We start from the raw sequence: 21799 nt of genomic DNA on the forward strand, positions 1-21799 counted from the left end.
CTTAGAATGCGATGTAAAATGATACAAGTCATGTTGGCATATGATGATCCTTGCGTTTTAAAATGATCAATGCTTAGTCTCGAAAATGCAGATGCATTGTATAACGCACCAAACCAACCGAATTACAACAAACAAAAACACTTTTTGATAACCTCGGCGGGCTGGAACAACACAGATCAACGTCACCCACTCGACTAAAACGCACCAATTTGACGTAATTTTTAACGTCACAGTTTCAAATCTTACATTTTACAACAAAAATCCCAACGTAACAAGAGTGTTCCGATATAACTTCTCACTGGTAACTATCGATTGTAATGATTTTATTCAGTCTTAATTGATTATATATTAAACTCACACAGTCTCTCTGGACTGCAGATACAACATTACTTCATTGACTGAGCTTAGGCTCTTGTCACTGCATTGTAATCTAGGCTCATGAAAAGTAATGTGAAAGTCTGTGTGCTATCATGATGTGATTGATTGTTGCAAAATTTTGAGTCAAATCAAAGATGATTTCAGCCTGTCGTAAAAAACTAACACTCTACTCTGAAAAAAAGAATTGTGTTCAAAATAAGACCGTGCCACAGCATTTAACTAGCTAGCTGCATGCGCTGTCAGAGAATTGTCACACAGTGTACCCCCCCCCCCCCCCCCCAATTCAAGACTTCCCCTGTATAAGACCTTGCTTTTACATATACCTTATTCATGACCTGTGAAAAAGGGTATACTTTTTTTGTGCCAGTCGAAGGGTAGCCATTTCTAGAACGAGGCAGCTCGTTTCCGGAAATGCGGAGCTTTGTTGGAAATCAACTGAGGTTTCGAGAAATCCCGATTATTTCAACTCTGCCCCGGATTCTTACTTTGCGCCCAACACCAGTAAGCCGAAATTACTTCCCTTGCATTGTCTAGAACACCAACCTACTGATACTGAAAGATGAGAGCAATGTATTTTGCCCGGGGAAAAAAAAAGACTTTACATATAATGCTAGTGGTAACCTGTGCGTGTGTTAATGTATGAATGTTGACCGTTGACTTGATGTGTACGTCTCTGAAATTTGAGAGAGAGAGAGAGAGAGAGAGAGAGAGAGGGAGAGAGAGAGAGGTCGTGTGTGGGTTTGCAGAACTTTGTGTGAGTACAGTGGATGTATAAGATCATGGAAGCCTGGATAATCTACTCACACACACAGTGTGTGTGTGTGTGTGTGTGTGTGTTAGAAGTCTGTCAGGATTGCAAAAGCAATTCAGTACTCATGCACTTCTCTGCTTCTGTGTTGATGGTGATATCATCTGAAACATGTTTCTGCGCGCCTCTCTTTCCCTCTTTTGTCAGTATGACTTTGAGTTAGCATGTGCTGCTTTAAGTAGTCAGGGCGTTTGAAGGATGCATTGCACTGTGCACATCTATGTGGTTTTTTACCTGTATGAATGACCATGTGCCGCTTCAATTTCCAACTATCCCTGAAGGATGAATTGCACTGTGCACTTTTACATGGCCTTTCACCTAGTTGCACTGAGCACATCTATTTGGCCTTTCACCTGTATGAGTTACCACTTGCCGCTTCAAATCGTAACAGGAATGAGTTTTTGTTGTTTTGTGTCCTCTTTCTCTCTTGTTTTGTCCTGTGCTGTTCTCTGTTTGTGTTCTAGTGTCTTTGTGAAGACTTTTCCCCTGTTTGACTGACATGCCGTGAGGTGATCCAATCCAGTGCTGCTTCCCTCTGAAGATACGCCATCTTGTGATGAAGGACTTTCACAGACTGCTACAGACCGACCACACAAACCCCCTTACACTTTCGTATAAAAACTTTTGTGTGGGTGAATGGACAGACAGGAGAAAGAAATATAACAACAGACATTCTGAAATACACAAATAATAATTCTTCAACACCAGAATGCCATTATTCCACGTAAAGTGAAATTGTAATCTGATATCCGGAATACGGATATTCACACAACTTTAAATATTTGAGTTTGTAATGCAACAGTCAGTTGCATCCAAACTCTGCAAAGAGTCATTCAGACTTATAGTATACAAATACATTATAACCAATTAAACCAATGTTATGACAACAACTGTCATCAATTTTACTTAAACAGTGTAATTCTGAAAATATGTAACTCTTGCCATTGCGCTCGATTCAGCGTCGGCTCCTTCATCTCGGTGTGTTGGAATGAACTGTGTGTCCCCCGTCACAACTGTTGTGTCTTCTGCATCTCTTGACTCGGACTTGATGTGTTCACTCACTTGTCTGTTGTGATGTTTCACTGACTGAGATGTGTCACTGTTTTCACCATTTATTTTTACAGTTGGCTTTGAGGTATTAATAAAGCCCCACTGAAGAAAGCACTTGTAACTTGTCACTGTTTTGATCTTATTCATTTAAACACACACACACACACACACCACGCAGAGAGAGAGAGAGAGAGAGAGAGAGAGAGAGAGAGAGAGAGAGAGAGAGAGAGAGAGAGAGAGAGAGAGAGAAACATTCCAAAGCCATGTTTTTTCCAAGCGGAAGTACGAAACTTGAATGAAGTCAGAATGACTTCCCTTGCATTGTCTTAGAACACCAAGCTACTAAAAGTCCGGGAGAGAGAAACATAACCTTACCTATTCTAGTAACCTGTGTGTGTGTATGTGTGTGTGTGTGTTAATTCGTGTTCATGTATACATGCTGTTCCGTGTGTACGTCACCAAAAAATGCAGCCATGTTGATGAATAACATGATAATGACTGAGTGTAGATGCACTCACGTCACAAGCACATAATGTGTACATCACATTCGTCCCAGCACTCATTACAACAACAGTAGACACATACAAGTTGTACATTTTCACAAGAAACTTAATATATTGACAACACATTTCTTCCCAGCACTCATTTTAAAGCTGTGATCTATTTATGACTTTCCGGGGCTACGAGGTTGAAAAATAGGGATAAAATTATGTACAGAATTCTGTACAGCAAACGCTACCCAAAACCCCACCTATACGGCGTGTATGACCTTGAGAGCTTCAGTCAACGCTTGAATTTTGCAGTGGTAACATCCGGTTTGCTCTCGAAATGTCGGGGCCGATGTCTTAACCGCTAGGCCACTTCACCAGTGTTGTCAAAGATAAAAAAAAAGATAATTTTATATCTTTCTACGAATTACCATTCATGCGTTGCAAAAACGTAAAAAATTGCCATTCAAATTTGCCTATATTTGCAAACATGTTTCACGGAATCGCAGTACATGTTTACACCGTCATGCTACACGACATTCGCGCCATACAAATAGCTGCGATATCTCTATTTACAACATGCAAGAAAAATGACATGAACAGTAATTGAATCTCTCCAAAGCTCTGTGCAGTTGAAAACAGACATCTAAGAAATAGTTATACATGTATTCACTTCTGAACAATGGGCGGATAGAGATATAAATCATGCTGCTTCAAGAATAACATAACATGAATTCATATCAATGTTTTCCCTTCTTTTTCTCGATTGGCGCAGTAGTTTAGTGGTTAGGACATGCGACACGAAGTCTCGAGGTCGAGAGTTCGAATCTTCGCCGGCGCGATTATTTTTTCCCCTTGATCTCTCTAAGTGTTGACTGAAGCTCTCAAGGTCATACACGTTGTATAAGTGGGGTTTCGGGTAGCGTTTGCTGTACAGAATTCTGTACATGATTGTATCCCTATTTTTCAACCTCGTAGCCCCGGAAAGTCATAAATAGACCACAGCTTTAACAACAGTATATTGACACAAAATAGCTGTACATTTTCTCAGGAGTCTTACTTGAATGCACATTTCTTTCCAGCACTCATCACAATAAAAGGAAGCTCATACACCTAAGTAACGAACATTGGAACTGAAACTGTTGGTACCACAAAGCCTCAAAGTGATACTGTTTGTTGGTTTGTTTACAGCATAGGGTCACCATGAGTTTGCAGTACCTCATGCATCGACCTCTGACAAGTGAATCTGTACAAAACCTCAGAAGACCAGTAAACTTTGTTTGTTTGTTTGCTTAACGCCCAGCCCGACCACGAAGGGCCATTTCAGGGCGGTGCTGCTTTGACATAATTATAACGTGCGCCACACACAAGACAGAAGTCGCAGCACAGATTTCATGTCTCACCCAGTCACATTATTCTGACACCGGACCAACCAGTCCTAGCACTAACCCCATAATGCCAGACACCAGGCGGAGCAGCCACTAGATTGCCAATTTTAAAGTCTTAGGTTTGTTTGTTTGTTTATTTGTTGCTTAACGTCCAGCCGACTACGTAGAGCCATATCAGGACGAGGAAGGGGGGGATGAAGGGGGCCACTTGTCAAGCGATTCCTGTTTACAAATGCACTAACCCATTACTTGTGCAGACCTGTTTACCCCTAAAACATTGCATGTGTATTTTCTGGGAGCAAAATGAGGCAAATGTGTAGTTTTGTAATTGAATGTGTAGAATTTCTCGTCGACCTATCACAACAACAAGAACAATGATTGCTACTTTTTACCACATGTATTGATTGACTGACGGAAAAATGGGAATTGCAGACAGTGCAATGAGCATGATGTTTTCCTTTCCGCGAAGAGACAAGGCATGGGTAGTCCTGATGATATTTTGGCAGAAAGACTTGGTTTGGCGCATTGCTCGTCTTTTTCTTTTTGGTCGGTGGCCTTTCGGAGTCATTTTCTTCACAGTTCTCATCTTCACTTTCGTGTGCTCTGCGTTCAGCCATTGGGTCGAAACGCCCGCATGGTTTGGCAGTAACGCTTTCAGTTGTGCCCGGCATTTGCTTGGAGAAGCCTATTCGGCATTAACAAGCTACAACGCAACGCCCGTGGGCGCTTTACGCACTGCACGCAGCAAACGACTGCTGGCCGAAAACAAGGATTGGAAAATGGATCGGTCAAGGGAGATGAAGAAAATTACGGATTGTGATATGCGTAGCCGAAACAATACCGTTTGCGTGCAGGGACGGGGCGGTGTGAGAGCACAACGGGACAAGGAACAGGTGTAAAGACGAAAAAGAATTTTTTTTTTATTTTTTTTTTTTAAACAAATACCGTTTGCGTAGAAAACGACAGACTTGCGTAGTTGCGTAGTATATTATTAAAATTCGTAGTTTACTACGCTCAATGTGTAGTGTAAACAGGTCTGCTTGTGTCCCAGCAGGCTTTAGTAAAACTAAATTAATACCTACTGGAAGATTACCAGTTTCCAGTATGTTAAAATAGGCTTAACCTATCTACTGCTGGGCTTACATCAGAACACTAACAGATTAAACTATACATGAATCGCGAGACAGGCGGCAAGAGAAGAGATTTTTTGGAAAAAAATACAGGTGAATGAGCAATAAGGCAGAAAAAAGAAAAGAATTCATGAAGAAAAAGAGAGCATGACAGGAAAGAGGAACCAAAAATCTACCTAACAGCAAACTAGAAAGCTCCTGCGGTTCCAAAAACAGGAGGGGCCTTTAATTTCATAACCGCAGTGCCCCACTGCGGGAAAGTCTTAGGTATGACCCGGCCGGGCTTCGAACCCACGACCTCCCGATCACGGGGCGGACACCTTACCACTAAGCCAACCGTGCCGGTAGACCAGTAAATGAAACAGAAAAACTGCAGTAAAATGATGCATAAAACATAGCTGAGCTCAAGGTTAAAAAATAATAAATGCATCTACACAGGGATCAAAATTCTTCATGCACCTACCAGTTTTATTTAATCTAGCAAAACAATAATATTAAAGGTGTTAAATCTAAAGTGTTCAAATTCTCTCCAAATAAAAATTTACAAAACAACACTTAACAAAACTAACTTTCAAAAGACAAAAGAACGATACATGAATATAGCACCATATTAATTCATAGAAAATAAAATAAAAGTTCAAACTCAATGTCTCATAATAATCCTTGACATTTCACATGCCATTTTGACCTGACTGTGACACGTCACATGCTACTTTGACCTGTAACATGAAACAGGTCTAGTGCTTATTTGACCTGAAACATGACATGTTGCATGCTACTTTGACCTGTAACATGACACGTCAAATGTTATTTTGACCTATGACATGACACAGGCTACTTTGACCTATGACATGACAAGTGCAACACTGATCTATGACACGACATGTGCTACTTTGTCGTATGACATGACACATGCTACTTCGACCTATCACATGATTTTTGCTACTTTGACCTATCACAAGATGCAAGCTACCTATGCCGTGACAAGTGCTACACTGACCTATGACAATATGACACGTGCTACTAAATTGACCAAAGTCATTGTAAGTGTTCCTTTGTCATATGACATGGCATATGCTACTTTAACCCATGACATACTTGCTAGAATGACCTTTCACATGACACATGCTAGTTGACCTATGACATGACAAAGTTGCTTTGATCTGACATGACACGTGCTACATTGACATGACAGATGCCACTTTAACATATGTTAGATTACATGCTATTTTGAACTGGGACATGACTAATGCCACTTTGACCTATATGAATTACCATATGCCGCTTTAATTGTGAAGGATAACTAAAAGATGAACTGCACTGTGCATATCTATGTTGCCTAAGTCTGTGCGAATTGTGCAACTTTCTCTGCTTATGTTATTACCTCTTTCCGAAAACGTTCCCGATCCCCCTTGATCGGGTGAAGGTTACATGCACTTTTATGTTTGTTTGTTTGTTTGTTTGCTTAACGCCCAGCCGACCAAGAAGAGCCATATCAGGGCGGTGTTACATGCACTACGACATGACATATGCTACTTTCCCTTGTTACTTGGAGCTGACTGTGACATGTCATGTCTTACGCCAGACTCAGATTAGTGCTGTAAGTATATAAATCAACACTTTAGCACATCTTTGGGAATTTTTTTCCTAAAAATGACATGCCATACATAAGATGACCAAAAATGCTGAAATAACTATTTCACTCAAGATACATGTATGTTCATGTATGGTATTTCTCCCACAAGAGTTCATTTTTGTTTGTTTGTTTGTTTGCTTAACGCCCAGCCGACCACGAAGGGCCATATCAGGGCGGTGCTCCTTTGACATATAACGTGCGCCACACACAAGACAGAAGTCGCAGCACAGGCTTCATGTCTCACCCAGTCACATTATTCTGACACCGGACCAACCAGTCCTAGCACTAACCCCATAATGCCAGACGGCAGGCGGAGCAGCCACTAGATTGCCAATTTTAAAGTCTTAGGTATGACCCGGCCGGGGTTCGAACCCACGACCTCCCGATCACGAGGCGGACGCCTTACCACTAGGCCACCGTGCCGGTCCCACAAGAGTTCATAGCACTGACATTGTATATCAGAAAGATACACCACACTGTTGGCATCAATGATGTATGTATGAATTCAGATAATAATAAAGCGCTTTGAACTTCGGATAAGGCGCTATATAAATAAAGAGAATAATAAAAAAATAAAAAAAAATAATAAAAATAATAATAATAAATGAGCATTTATATAGCGCAACATCATAACTTTACAATTATGCTCTTTGCGCTTGACACATTTAAAATTAAAACACAGTTATACAAGCATTTACATCTACATTCATAGTCAGCAACGCTTAATTAAAAGCATACAGTTACACCATCAAACATACATTGCAAAAGATTCTTCCACTAACTAAGTAATACAAACATTCGTTAAATCGCAATATACGGGCGGGGATGTAGCTCAGTCGGAAGCGGGCTGGATTTGTATCCAGTTGGCCGCTGTCAGCGTGAGTTCGTCCCCACGTTTGGCGAGAGATTTATTTCTCAGAGTCAACTTTGTGTGCAGACTCTCCTCGGCGTCCGAACAACCCCGTGTGTACACGCAAGCACAAGACCAAGTGCGCACGAAAAAGATCCTGTAATCCATGTCAGAGTTTGGTGGAAAAATACCCAGCATGCTTCCTCTGAAAGCGGCGTATGGCTGCCCAAATGGCGGGGTTAAAACGGTCATACACATAAAATTCCACTCATGCAAAACACGAGTGTACGTGGGAGTTTCAGCCCACGAACGCAGAAGAAGAAGAAAAATCGCTATATGCTCAGTAAAATTAACATCGCAATAAACGCACACCCCAAATCAGAATGTGTTTCATCATCTGTGTGCTGGAGTTACCTATGGTGTACCTGTCAGAACGGTTTGTGTCTCCTACAAGTGTTGCTTCACATAGTCTGTGCCCAGGTGACCAACTGAGTGACCTTTCAACACACGAGATAGTCTGTGCCCAGGTGACCAACTGAGTGAGCTTTCTTCTGTATGAGTTAGCATATGTGCTGCTTTAATTTGGTAGAGAAACCAGAGGAGGAACTGCAATGTGCACATCTATATGGCTTTTCCCCTGTATGTGTGACCATGTGAAGGATCGCACTACGTCAATGTTCATTTGTATGGCCTTTCCCCCGTATGTGTGACCATGTGCCACTTTAACCTAGAAGGATCGCACTACTCAATGTTCATTTGTACATGTATGGCCTTTCCCCTGTATGTATGACCATGTGCCTCTTTAACATAGAAGGATCCCACTACGTCAATGACAATGTTCATTTGTATGGCCATTCCCCTGCGCGAGTAACCATGCGCCGCTTTAACCTAGAAGGATCGCACTACGTCAATGTTCATTTGTATGGCCTTTAACCTGTGTGAGTTACCATGTGCCGCTTCAACTTCGAAGGCTGAGTAAAGGATTCGCTGCACTGTGTACAACTATGTGGTCTTTCACGTGTATGAGTGACCATGTGCTGCTTTAATGTGTAAGAATCTCTGAAGGATGCACGGCATTGCACACATCTATACGGTCTTTCACCTGTATGAATTATCAGGTGTCGCTTTAACGTGGAGGGCAGACAAAAGGATGCGCTGCACTGTGTGCATCTATATATTTTTTCACGTGGCGTATGAGTGACCATGTGCTGCTTTAATTGTGAAGGATAACAAAAGGATGAATTGCACTGTGCACATCTATGTGGCCATGATTCACCTGTATGAGTGAACATGTGCCGCTTTAATTGTGAAGAATAACTGAAGGATGAATTGCACTGTGAACATCTATGTGGCCTTACAACTGTGTGAGTTACTACGTGCTGCTTCAAATCATGAAGCCTTCTGAAAGAAGCATTACACTGTGTACAGGAATATGCTTTCTGTGTTGTGTGTCCTGTGCTGTTCTCTGCTTGTGTTCTCGTCTCTTCGTGAAAACTTTCCCCTTTCAAACTGTTTGACCGACATGCATTGTGGTGATCCAACCATGCGCTGCTTCCCTCTGAAGATACGCCATCTTGTGTTGAAGCACTCTGACTGTTGTAAGGTGACATCGTCAGCTGTGTAGTGTCGTCTCTTGGCATTGCGCTTGATTCAGCACCGGATCCTTCATCTTCAACAAACACAGCAGTAGTACATGTAGTGAGCAACTCGTCTTTATTTCAGAACTAATGAACTGGCAATTTAAGGAACCAAATGTAATGACATTTCAAGAAAGAAGCCCGTTTGACATAATACAAAAAATGTGTTGTTAACAACACACACCTTATTTCTCTTCTTAGTTTCACCTTTACTGGATGACGCTTTAAACTACACATTCTGGGCGATGTGGGTCGTGTACGACCCATACTTTTTAAAGAACGGTTCAACAACAAAAGTATGGGTGGGGGAAACAAGAACCCAAGAACATCAGGGGACAGTATCCAGGGTGGTCTAAAAGAAGGATCAGAGCCGCATTGTGTCCCCTCGATCTTTCCTTCAAAGGCCATGCAATTATTTAGTTTTATTACATGTATTACTCTGCAGCTTAAAATATGGGTTGTCTACAACCCACATAGTCTGGACTGTGTAGGTTAAATGACCTCATCATTTTTGGGACAATTGTTTTTTCCCCGCTGAAACGTAATTTCCTTTTCGAGGATATCCGCGATTTCGCTGACAGTTCCCATGCCTGATAGGTTTAATTTTTTGTTTGCTTCACGCCCAGCCGACCACGAAGATGCCTGATAGGTATTCATACAGTGACAAAAACTTGCATCAGTTAAGAAGGGATCTTAATCAACCCTTTGTTCTGCCTCCACGTTCATTCTTTCGAAAACTCAACAACAAACTGTGCACAGATAGTGTCACCATTTTAATTGACTAGAGAATTGCGTCTTGCGTCTCCCGCATCATGCGGTGAAAAACTGAAGAAAAAAACACACAATAACATAAGACCAAGAAGCCATTTGCAAAAAAAAATGTACTACGGAACCACACACCGATGAACAAAACTACACTGTGCCCGACCCACTAAGCATACAGAAATCGGAGCACAACATTTCCTCACCCCAATCAACCCAGATGAACGCAGAGTCAGGAAACCCTCACGCTTTAGAGACTACCACACAGAAAACCACATAGATAGGGAGATAGTAAACAATAGCCCAGATCCCATGGTATGGTATTTTTATCTGTTGTCTTATTATTTGTTTTGTCTTTTAATGTGCACCACACTGAAATTTCTCTGTATGAGATAATAAAGTATTCGTATTCGTATTCGTATTCGTAGATTCTAAACCAGAACAGTTCAGAAACTCTTTTTTTGTCCAAACTGTGAGAGGGGAACAGTCTCGATGACACCACAACACACCTGAGAACAGCCAACGCCTTCTCCACGACGATTGGTGAATCAGGGGTGTTCTAAACTTCCCCCCTAGAACCTATTTTTAACTCCTGCCTCCGAACACACACGCTACAGAGCTCGACTCGATGTGCGCAGTTTCGTATAAAAATTATTTTCCAAATTTCCCCACTGTGTTTTATAAAATAATCATATTATGAAAGCACATACATTCTTATCTTAGTTGTTATGTATTCATTGTTAGCAAACATCGGCATTATTCATGTTTTACTTTAAACGCAATCATTGTTATTTATAGATCACAGGCACTTGATGTAAGTAGGTCACACACGTGTAAATGTTGTGCCCAGTCCTTGTTTCTGTTATTATTTTAGTTAGCAGGTCTAGTTGAGCACGTATTAAGTATCATATACCCACTACTAGTCATAGTGCATTTTAGTTAATGGACTGATGATGTCATTTGTATGGAGTCGACGCACGTGCGAGGATATGTATGTGTGGGAGGGGGGGGGGGGGCGCGGGAGATGGAAGCTTGCTGTATGTTATGTAATGTATATATTGTGTGTGATACGTGATACTATTTATTTGCATGTATGATACAGGTACAAATGTGATAAATGTAGGCTTATACTAGTGATTACTGTGTGTGATACATGAAATGTGATATGAATGCTGTTTTTATATTTAGTCAAGTTTTGACTAAATATTTTAACATCGAGGGGGAATCGAAACGAGGGTCGTGGTGTATGTGCGTGCGTGTGTGTGTGTGTGTGTGCGTGTGTGTGTGTGTGTAGAGCGATTCAGACTAAACTACTGGACCGATCTTTATGAAATTTGACATGAGAGTTCCTGGGTATGAAATCCCCGAACGTTTTTTTCATTTTTTTGATAAATGTCTTTGATGACGTCATATCCGGCTTTTCGTGAAAGTTGAGGCGGCACTGTCACGCCCTCATTTTTCAACCAAATTGGTTGAAATTTTGGTCAAGTACTCTTCGACAAAGCCCGGGGTTCGGTATTGCATTTCAGCTTGGTGGCTTAAAAATTAATTAATGACTTTGGTCATTAAAAATCTGAAAATTGTAAAAAAAAAATAAAAATTTATAAAACGATCCAAATTTACGTTTATCTTATTCTCCATCATTTGCTGATTCCAAAAACATATAAATATGTTATATTCGGATTAAAAACAAGCTCTGAAAATTAAATATATAAAAATTATTATCAAAATTTTTTTTTCGAAATCAATTTAAAAACACTTTCATCTTATTCCTTGTCGGTTCCTGATTCCAAAAATATATAGATATGATATGTTTGGATTAAAAACACGCTCAGAAAGTTAAAACGAAGAGAGGTACAGAAAAGCGTGCTATGCAGCATAGCGTAACCACTACCCCGCTCTTCTTGTCAATTTCACTGCCTATGCCGTGAGTGGTGGACCACGAGTATACGGTCTTGCTGCGTTGCATTGCGTTCAGTTTCATTCTGTGAGTTCGACAACTACTTGACTAAATATTGTATTTTCGCCTTACGCGACTTGTTATATGTTATACTCTTACTTTCTCCCAAGCGCAAGACAAATTCTTCTATGAAAATTGAAGCCAATAAAATTTGAGTTGAGTTGAGTTGAGGTTTGTATTGATAGGGAGCGCTGAGCACTCCTACAGTTGCGACGATGGCAAAAATTGGCCCCTGCAACTTATCCAGTCCAGAACCAAAACCAGAGCTATAAGTTCCACATTTTGTTTGTGTGTTTATATATGGCGAGCAAACTGACACCAGTGATGATCAGATCATCTGGATGAGACATTTGACAGTATCTGCAAATGATGCACTTTTATGTTTATGAATACATGCAAATCTAACCATCATCTAAACACTCACCGTGTGAATGTTGCTGGGTCATGCACCATGTTAGTGGTGGTTCTTCAGCAACGTCGATCTCTATCTTGACCTCTGTCTCGTGTGAATGTTGCTCTGTCATGCACCATGCTAGTGGTGGTTCTTCCGCAACGTCGATCTCTGTCTTGACCTCTGGCTTTTGTGAATGTTGCTCTGTCATGCACCATGCTAGTGGTGGTTCTTCCGCAACGTCGATCTCTATCTTGACCTCTGGCTCTTGTGAGTGTTGCTCTGTCTTGCACTTTGGAAATGGTAGTCTTACTAGTAGTGGTTCTTGTGTATCTCTTTCTGTCTTGACCTCTATCTTGACCTCTGGCTCTTGTGAATGTTGCTCCGTCATGCACTGTGACACTGGTAGTCTTACCAGTAGTGGTTCTTGTTTATCTCTTTCTGTCTTGACCTCTGTCTTGACCTCTGGCTCTTGTGAGTGTTGCTTCGTCATGCACTGTGACACTGGTAGTCTTACTAGTAGTGGTTCTTGTGTATCTCTTTCTGTCTTGACCTCTATCTTGACCTCTGGCTCTTGTGAGTGTTGCTCCGTCATGCACTGTGACACTGGTAGTCTTACCAGTAGTGGTTCTTGTGTATCTCTTTCTGTCTTGACCTCTGTCTTCACTGTCCACTCTTCTTCCTCCATCCTGTCACAGCCGCTCACTGTCGGTCTTGGTTTGTTTCCATCCACTGACTGCTGCAACAATAAAACTTATGGTTAATTTAAACAATGTGCTGGCTACTGCTGAAACAGAATTTCTCTCCTTCGAACATCAAATACAAACAAAGGAACTTGCATAGAAACCCGATACAGCAGACCCCCCGACCCCCTTTGACCCCACCTCTCAGAACCTCCTTCTCAGATATTCTGTTTATAACCTCACCTCTATTTTGCAAAACCTATCCTTTTTAAGACCAGATTTTCTTAGATGTTTTAAGGTGTTAGAGTGGTCTCTAGCACTAGCGGCATTTCTGACTTATTTTTTATACAAGTCCCTCATATCAAAGCAAAGAATAATTCTTCTTGTAACCCAGTGTGCGAAGCACAAGATTAGTAGATGTTTTTCAGAAATAACTCCTACGTAATAGACGATTTTCAAAAATAACTCTGTCAGAAATTAACAAGAAGAAGGGAGGCCCTGAAACTGCCGACACATTTCACAACATCCGGAACACTCTCCACGCCTCTGATGCGCTGTATCCCACGATCGACACTAAAAACCAACTGGGATGTGTATGCTATGCGACGTGTGCTAGATATGATACAGTTTTCTTTCAAAAATATAATCACCAGAGCCACGAATGTCTTGCTGATCACGCATGTCTTCCTAATACCACATGACCTCAAGCCAAACCCACGTGACCTCGATCAATACACATTGTGATACGTGCCAACAATCCTTTCCACAACAAATTCTCAACTCCGATTAACTCGTTAACGCTGAGTTTTAAAAGAAAAGGGTATCATACATGGCATACACATTTGAGGTTGTTTTTTTTGTGCCGATCGCAGGTTATAGTCCGTTGGAAGCCTGGAGAGTGTTCCCGATGTTGAGAAATGTGTCCGCAATTTCAGGGGCTCCTACTCCTCCCTTCTGCTTGTTAATCCTGACAGAATTATTTTCGAAAAGCATCTATAACCTTGGAGGCAACGCCAGTCAAACAGGATTGAGATTTTAGAGCTAATTTAATTGCCATATAAAAACTGCCATGGGGCACGGCTATTGCATCAAACTGTCACATTGTGGAATTGATGGAAAGATTGAGCCCAAAATATAAAGCATAAGATGATAACTAATCAATTTAGTCACTTGATTGAGTAAAATAGCAGCCACGGTTGTCTCCCTTTATAGGAATTGCATCACTGATATAAATCGCATACACAAGCTTGACAAGTGTTTCAGATAAATTGTATAGGACATAAATTATATAAGACGTACATTTAGAACGTAACATTTGTAAATTGTATAGTCCCCCCTCCCCCCCCAAAAAAAAACCCCAAAAAAACCAATCATTAAAAATAGTTTATACTTGTCTGAAGTTTTAGTTGCTATAGTCCTTTGATCCTCATAATAACTGACTATATAGACGGGCGCAGCGGCGGGGTGGTAAGACATCGGCCTCCTTATCGGGAGGTCGTGAGTTCGAATCCCGGTCGCTGCCGCCTGGTGGGTTAAATGTGGAGATGTTCCCGATCTCCCAGGTCAACTTGTGTGCAGACCTGCTAGTGACTTAACCCCCTTCGTGTGTACACGCAAGCACAAGACCAAGTGCGCACGGAAAAGATCCTGTAATCCATGTCAGAGTTCGGTGGGTTATAGAAACACGAAAATACCCAGCATGCTTCCTCCGAAAGCAGCGTATGGCTGCCTAAATGGCGGGGTAAAAACGGTCATACACGTAAAATTCCACTCGTGCAAAAACACGAGTGTACGTGGGAGTTTCAGCCCACGAACGCAGAAGAAGAAGACTGACTATATTATAATTTGCAAGAAAGCAACGCATATATGTGAAGTATTCAAGAAGTGGATTAGTACCATGTGACGTTACTAGCTACCTCTAGATGGAGTTTGACTTTTTGGAGCTGGAAATGCGCTGCAGTTGAATTTGAAGATAAAACCATACATCAATTATTTAATTGTCATTCTGACTCTGTCCAAGATAATTTCATTGATATGCAAGCAGACATCTCTAAATCAATGAATTGTTCCCAAATTGTGCCTGTGCGTTTATCACTTCATGCCACTCATATGGAACAAAATGTTCGAGTTAAAATAACAGAGTCAGATACCACTACAAATGTTTTTAATCAAAGCTCGATCATCGGCGGAGGATAGTATTACATTTTAGATTTCCCTTCTAATGTCCCCAAGGTCGACAGACTTCATGGCTCAGTGGGTTGATTCGGCGCTCTAGAGCAGCGGGTCGTGGGTTCAATCCCCAGTTAGGGGAACTTTTTTTAACAATTCTTTATTTGTCTCAGTGAGAGCAGGTATGTATTTGGTTGTATGACAATGACAATTCTGTATTTGTCTCAATAAGAGCATGCAGGTATGTATTAGGTTGTATGAGCAAGTTGTACGTAAGTAGGGGCAAAGATTGCAGTAGAAAAACGTCCCAAAAGATGTAAATAAAACGGAGCCAAAACAAAATGTCTGTAGGGGATGATATCTCTGATGAAGCTCCAGTCACCAGTGGGGTACCTCAGGGTAGTGTGTTAGGGCCTATGTGTTGTGGTGGATGGGGACCTATCTTTTGAGGACCACATACACGTAACAGCACAAAAAGCTAACAGAGTCTCTGGCATGATAGTCCATAACATTGAGTACAAGTCAAAAGACATCATGGTCCCTCTTTTCAAATCGCTTGTTCGCCCTATACTTGAGTATGGGAATGTGGTATGGTCACTCTCTTTTTTTTTCTTTTTTTCTTTTTTGCTTAACGCCCAGTCGACCATGAAGGGCCATATCAGGGCAGTGCTGCTTTGACATATAACGTGCGCCACACACAAGACAGAAGTCGCAGCACAGGCTTCATGTCTCACCCAGTCACATTATTCTGACACCCGACCAACCAGTCCTAGCACTAACCCCATAATGCCAGACGCCAGGCGGAGCAGCCACTAGATTGCCAAATTTAAAGTCTTAGGTATGACCCGGCCGGGGTTTGAACACACGACCTCCCGATCACGGGGCGGACGCCTTACCACTAGGCCAACCGTGCCGGTCGTCACCCTCATTCTTTCTTTCTTTCTTTGGTATTTAACGTCGTTTTCAACCATTCAAGGTTATATCGCGACGGGGAAAGGGGGGAGATGGGATAGGGGAAAGGGGGGAGATGGGATAGAACCACTTGTTAATTGTTTCTTGTTCACAAAAGCACTAATAAAAAAATTGCTCCAGGGGCTTGCAATGTAGTACAATATACAGTAAAACCTGAGTCTAGCGGACCCTTGTTGTAACGGCCACCTGCTACATACAGACAGTTTATCATGGCACGAACACGATTTCAACAATAACTAACCTTTAACGGGCGGACACCTGCCACTTACGGACGCGGACACGATTTTTCGGACCGTAGGAAGTGTAAACACTGTCACAAACGGACACAACGTACATAAAAACGCAACTTCGAAAACTCAACTGTTATGCAGACAGTGCTCGGCAGCCGTAGCCGTAGCACAAATGGTTGTTGATTGGTTGTCCTGTCCCTTTTCTGACCAATCAGTGGCTTGTTTAGATGGAGACCCACTTTCGCTCACTCACTTTCGCTTTTCCGCATTGTGGATACAGTCACAATCAAAAGCAACAGTAGACTACTATGTTTGAAAATGGAATCTCCAGCAGGAAAAAGAAAAGCGTTGACTTTAGAGCAGCGTGTCGCTGCCTTGAAAAAACTAGATAGCGGCCAATCATGCCAAGATGTGGCGAAGGAGATGGGATGTGGTAAAACACAGATCGCGAGGATCAAATCGGAAAAAGAAGACGTGATGATCTCTCTCTCTTTGTAAGCAATCGTTCGAAGGAAACAATAGTTAACACAGCTAAATTTTTGTTCCATGCATTTATGCTGAGACTAGAAAAACTGAATGAAACAAGAGCTGACCCAATTTGGTCGAGACACACTGCGGAATTTCCCGTTGAATGACTGATGAAGAGTCAGCTATTTTTAGCTTTGTGACGTCCGACTTGCGTAAGTTTGATGCACAGTGTGTGTAGGGAACGGGTTAGGTGGGGGGGGGGGGGGGGGGGGGGGGGGTGGGGGGATGTTGTTGTTGTTGTTGTTGTTGTTTGCTACATGTATCATTTGTTTACTCACATTTTCAGTGAGTCTCATGTTCAATCCAATAAATACATACTACAGGACTGACAAAAAGTGTCTTGTTCATTTTACGTGCTCTTTGTAAAATATTGCCCCGGCCCCTCCACCTGTGAAGAAGGGACACCTGTCTAATAGGTACACTATTACCATTCCCCAAGGGTGTCCGTTAGAGACAGGTTTTACTGTATGATCTTACTGGGAGAATGCAAGTTTCCAGTACAAAGGACTTAACATTTCTTACATACTGCTTGACTAAAATCTTTACAAACATTGACTATATATATTCTATACAAGAAACACTTAAAGGGCAGCTGTCGGGTTGTGGCTCTCAAAATCTGTTCCTTAGAATGAGTTATCATGTAACTGAAACTATACTTAAAAGTTACTTGGTGATTTTGACAGCTTGATAACACAAGTCCGAAGACTTTAGACATGCTACAATGTCTTTAATCGAAGAAAGTTTGCATTCTTGGCCGAGTCAATGCAGCCCGCTCGAAAATTACTTCCCTTGGACGCGTAATGGGCGCAATCGGGTTGTCTAGTCAAGCCCTCAAGCATACTTCACGGGTAGGTGAACAGAAACTTAGGATGGGGTGACTTCTCCCAGGTCAAAATTTCGCAGTAAAAAACGGAGTTCATAACATGTCTTCTGTCCCCCTCCTGCTTTTGTTCCACTTGAACCCTGTTTTTGTTCAACTTATTGGCAGATATTGTCACGTGTCGAGGAACACAAACACACACACAACACACTCACACACACACGTGTTATCACACATATACACACACACACACACACACACACACACATACGTGTTATCACACACACACACACACACACGATAACCATCACAAACACAGTTTGACAAATTCATCTTTGATTTTTTGCGGCCGAACCCCCCTTCCCCATTTTCCACACTAGATCCACTGTTTCATCTTTGTCTCCGTCTCTCTTCCCTTTATCTTATCTCGTCTATCTACTTGAGTGAGTAACTGAAGATGTATTATCATCATCTCTTTCCTAGATTTTCCCACCGACAGAGTTGGCTTTTGTCTTGAATTCAGTACCTCACACGTACACGGTAATTGGTGTGACACCTCAAGCGGACCTTCTTCATAAGTGTACAGTGTCTGCTGACAAGGGACACGAGGGTCTGTGGTTGAGCAACTTTATGGTTTAACCGGGTGGACTGGAGGAGTAGCAACAGCATGTGAACCACTTTAGAAATGACTTGTAAAGGTTGCAGTCGGTCAGATCAAAGAAGAGAAAATGGGAACGTGGGTCTTGAGAAGATATTACCATCCTAATACTTTACTTTGTGCAAGAATCAATCACGCGTACAGCATTACAGATGTCCAGCTGTAGTCTACATTGTACTGTAAACTTCACAGCGGCCTTATCGGCTTCCTCGAGTGACGTCACAGCAAGGCTAACGCTGCGGCGTCTTTCTTGTGCTGACAGAGTTGTCGGTCGCGGATTTTGAGTCGTTTCGGCCTGCCAACTGCTTCGTTTTTTTGCGGATTGTGAGAACTAGCAGAAAGTTTCACGCATTTTAATGGTTTCAAACTAATGATGAAAGTGTCTTCTTCTGGACCAAATCAACAGTCTTTAGTTGAATCAACTCGGAAAACTCTTAAAAGCGTTTTTGCACGCGACTCCGCGCATTTTTGAGACCAGGCAACCCTTTAACAAGGGTAAAAGGAGAAACAGAATCCGTTAGTTGCCTCTTACGACATGCTGGGGAGCATCGGGTAAATTCTTTCTCGTCCCAACCAATATGGAACTCCCCCTAGCCCGCGGGGGGTAATTACAAGTTAATTAAAAAAATGTTAAGACTAACCTGTATGCAAACTTCTTTACTAACCGTGTTGTGAATAACTGGAATAATTTGGCCCCTAACATTGTGTCAGCAGGAACACTGAACACATTCAAAAACCTACTTGACAAACACTGGAGACAATTTATGTTCTCAACAAATTTAAATCAATTGAGATCGTCCTAGGACGTACGCAACGCACAATAAACAAACAATGATATATCAAATCACCCGTTGTAAAACATAGCAGGCAAAAGGCTGAAAAGCCTATCAGGCCGCTGATGTTAATGTTAATGTTAAAAAAATGGCGCACGCGACCCCTCGCTGTCCTGAACTAGTCTGTCAGCACAGAGATATGTCACAAAATCTCACAATGACAGCGGACAAAAACTGAGAAAAAAAACAGTATACATGTACCGGTACTCACAAAAGAGTTACAAGTAGCATATTAGGCACACACAAAAAATACGGTATCCCGACCGACCCTATTTTTTCGCGCGACCATAGACTTTTTGGGGCATTTGGGAAAAAAACAAAAACAGGTCTTTGTTTTTTGGCAAAATAACAAAAAAATCCCGACCTACCGACCCTATTTTTTTCCGCCTATGTTACCGTAAACAGACTATTATTTTTTTTGGCCTTATCACTATCAGTATCACTATACTGAGCAAATAACAGCAATTTTTACTCACTGGTGGTTTCCTGGCTGGAGTCTTTGGTGTTTCTACTGACTTCTGTAGCATATGGTTGGTTGGCAGACTTCCTGGAATGAGTGCTCGCTTGCCTGTAGGCCCTGCAAAAAAACATGCAAAGAAAATGTTCAAAATGCAGAGTAGAAATTATAAGTTAAATTAACTAAACAGACCTATACATTTAGATCTACAGTAAAACCTGCATCCAGCGGACCCTTAATTCGGCGGACACCTTTGCATAACGGACACTTCAAGTGAGGACGGATGTATTTTACACTCAAAAACACCTTAAAAGAGCGGACACCTTGTTTGTTTGTTTGTTTATTTGTTGCTTAACGTCCAGCCGACTACGCAGAGCCATATCAGGATGAGGAAGGGGGGGATGAAGGGGGCCACTTGTCAAGCGATTCCTGTTTACAAATGCACTAACCCATTACTTGTGTCCCAGCAGGCTTTAGTAAAACTAAATTAATACCTACTGGAAGATTACCAGTTTCCAGTATGTTAAAATAGGCTTAACCTATCTACTGCTGGACTTACATCAGAACACTAACAGATTAAACTATACATGAATCGCGAGACAAGCGGCAAGAGAAGAGATTTTTGGAAAAAATACAGGTGAATGAGCAAGAAGGCAGAAAAAAGAAAAGAATTCATGAAGAAAAAGAGAGCATGACAGGAAAGAGGAACCAAAAATCTACCTAACAGCAAACTAGAAAGCTTCTGCGGTTCCAAAAACAGGAGGGGCCTTTAATTTCATAACCGCAGTGCCCCACTGCGGGAAGCGGACACCTCAAAGGCACGGACGCGGACACTCTTTTTTGGTCCCGATTTGGTTCGTTACCTGTCAACGACGGTCCGCCATCTTGGTTCTGCAAATACAATCTCGCTGGCGATGTGAACGCGCGAGAAGCTTATTTTGTAAGCCAACGACAGCACTTGAAAGATTGATTTTTTTGTATGGTGCACGCTCATTGGTCGATGCCGTGAATTGAACTGAACTCACAAACAAAAACAAGTTAGGGTTTCTACTTTCTGTACTGTGATGCATCTTCGTCTCATCCTTCGTCGATCGCGGTCTCATCATGTCAAAACGGAAATTTCTGACTTTAGAAAGAGTCGATGTGATAAAGAAATTGAACGGCGAACTCTTCGAGTGGTTTTCGAGAGCTCGATCAAAGAATATTCCCATGAATGGCCCATTGCTTCAGATAAGAAACCGATTGCACCTCTTTCTCTCTCTCGCTCGTCCTCTCTCTCTCTCGCTCAGTCGTTCTTTCTCTCTCTCTCTCTCTCTCTCAGTCGTTCTCTCTCTCTCTCTCTCGCTCGTTCTCGCTATCGCTCGTTCTCCGTTCTCTCTCTCTCTCTCTCTCGCTCAGTCGTTCTCTCTCTCTCTCTCTCTCTCTCGCTCTCGCTCGTTCTCTCTCTCGCTCGTTCTCCGTTCACCCTGAAATGCTGACAGCTGTCATGAACTTGAGTAGCATTCTGAAGATGTGCGTCTGAACCAAGCCAGACTGATTCTGGTTTTGTACATACATGTTGCATGTTGAACTTGTTTTCTTTGTCACTTTCTGTATGACTACATGTAATGCACAGTTTAGAACAAAACTATTTGGCTGGGTTTTTTCTTCCCAAAAAATGTCTGCGCATTCATATTCAAAAGAAAGGACACCTTTGTACAAAGGACAGTGGCAAGGTTCCCCAAGGGTGTCCTTTGCTCGCAGGTTTTACTGTATTGAAATGGAAACAAGAATTAGTCAAAGTAAAACACACTACTGCAAATCTGTCAAGAATGAACAAGACTGACTCAGTGACGGAGTAAAACAACAAAAGAAATCTAAACCAGAAGTTTACTAGAATTTAGTACACTCTTTGCCTGCAATTTATGTTTCTTATATGGTCAAACGCGTCTTTTTTCATTTTCATATAAGGTAAAAGGTGGTGTAAAGCTG

The 21799-nt window shown here is 41.8% G+C and overlaps 1 protein-coding gene and 1 non-coding gene across 2 annotated transcripts in view; both read right to left on the bottom strand.

The window, feature by feature from the left end:
- LOC138951389 (zinc finger protein 107-like) overlaps window positions 1-21799 on the bottom strand; it is a 45961-nt gene that overhangs the window by 20934 nt on the left and 3228 nt on the right. The window contains exons 2-4 of the mRNA XM_070323000.1: window positions 19848-19948; window positions 12512-13217; window positions 8676-9397 (exon numbers count right to left, since the gene is read on the bottom strand). Coding sequence (XP_070179101.1) covers window positions 8676-9397; window positions 12512-13217; window positions 19848-19948 — 1529 coding nt within the window. The remainder of the gene's footprint in view (window positions 1-8675; window positions 9398-12511; window positions 13218-19847; window positions 19949-21799) is intronic.
- On the bottom strand, window positions 7230-7305 carry Trnat-cgu (transfer RNA threonine (anticodon CGU)). Its single transcript has one exon. It is a non-coding gene; the product is annotated as a tRNA-Thr (tRNA).

The sequence above is a fragment of the Littorina saxatilis genome, linkage group LG16 (assembly GCF_037325665.1).
Source record: "Littorina saxatilis isolate snail1 linkage group LG16, US_GU_Lsax_2.0, whole genome shotgun sequence".
NCBI lineage: Eukaryota > Metazoa > Mollusca > Gastropoda > Littorinimorpha > Littorinidae > Littorina > Littorina saxatilis.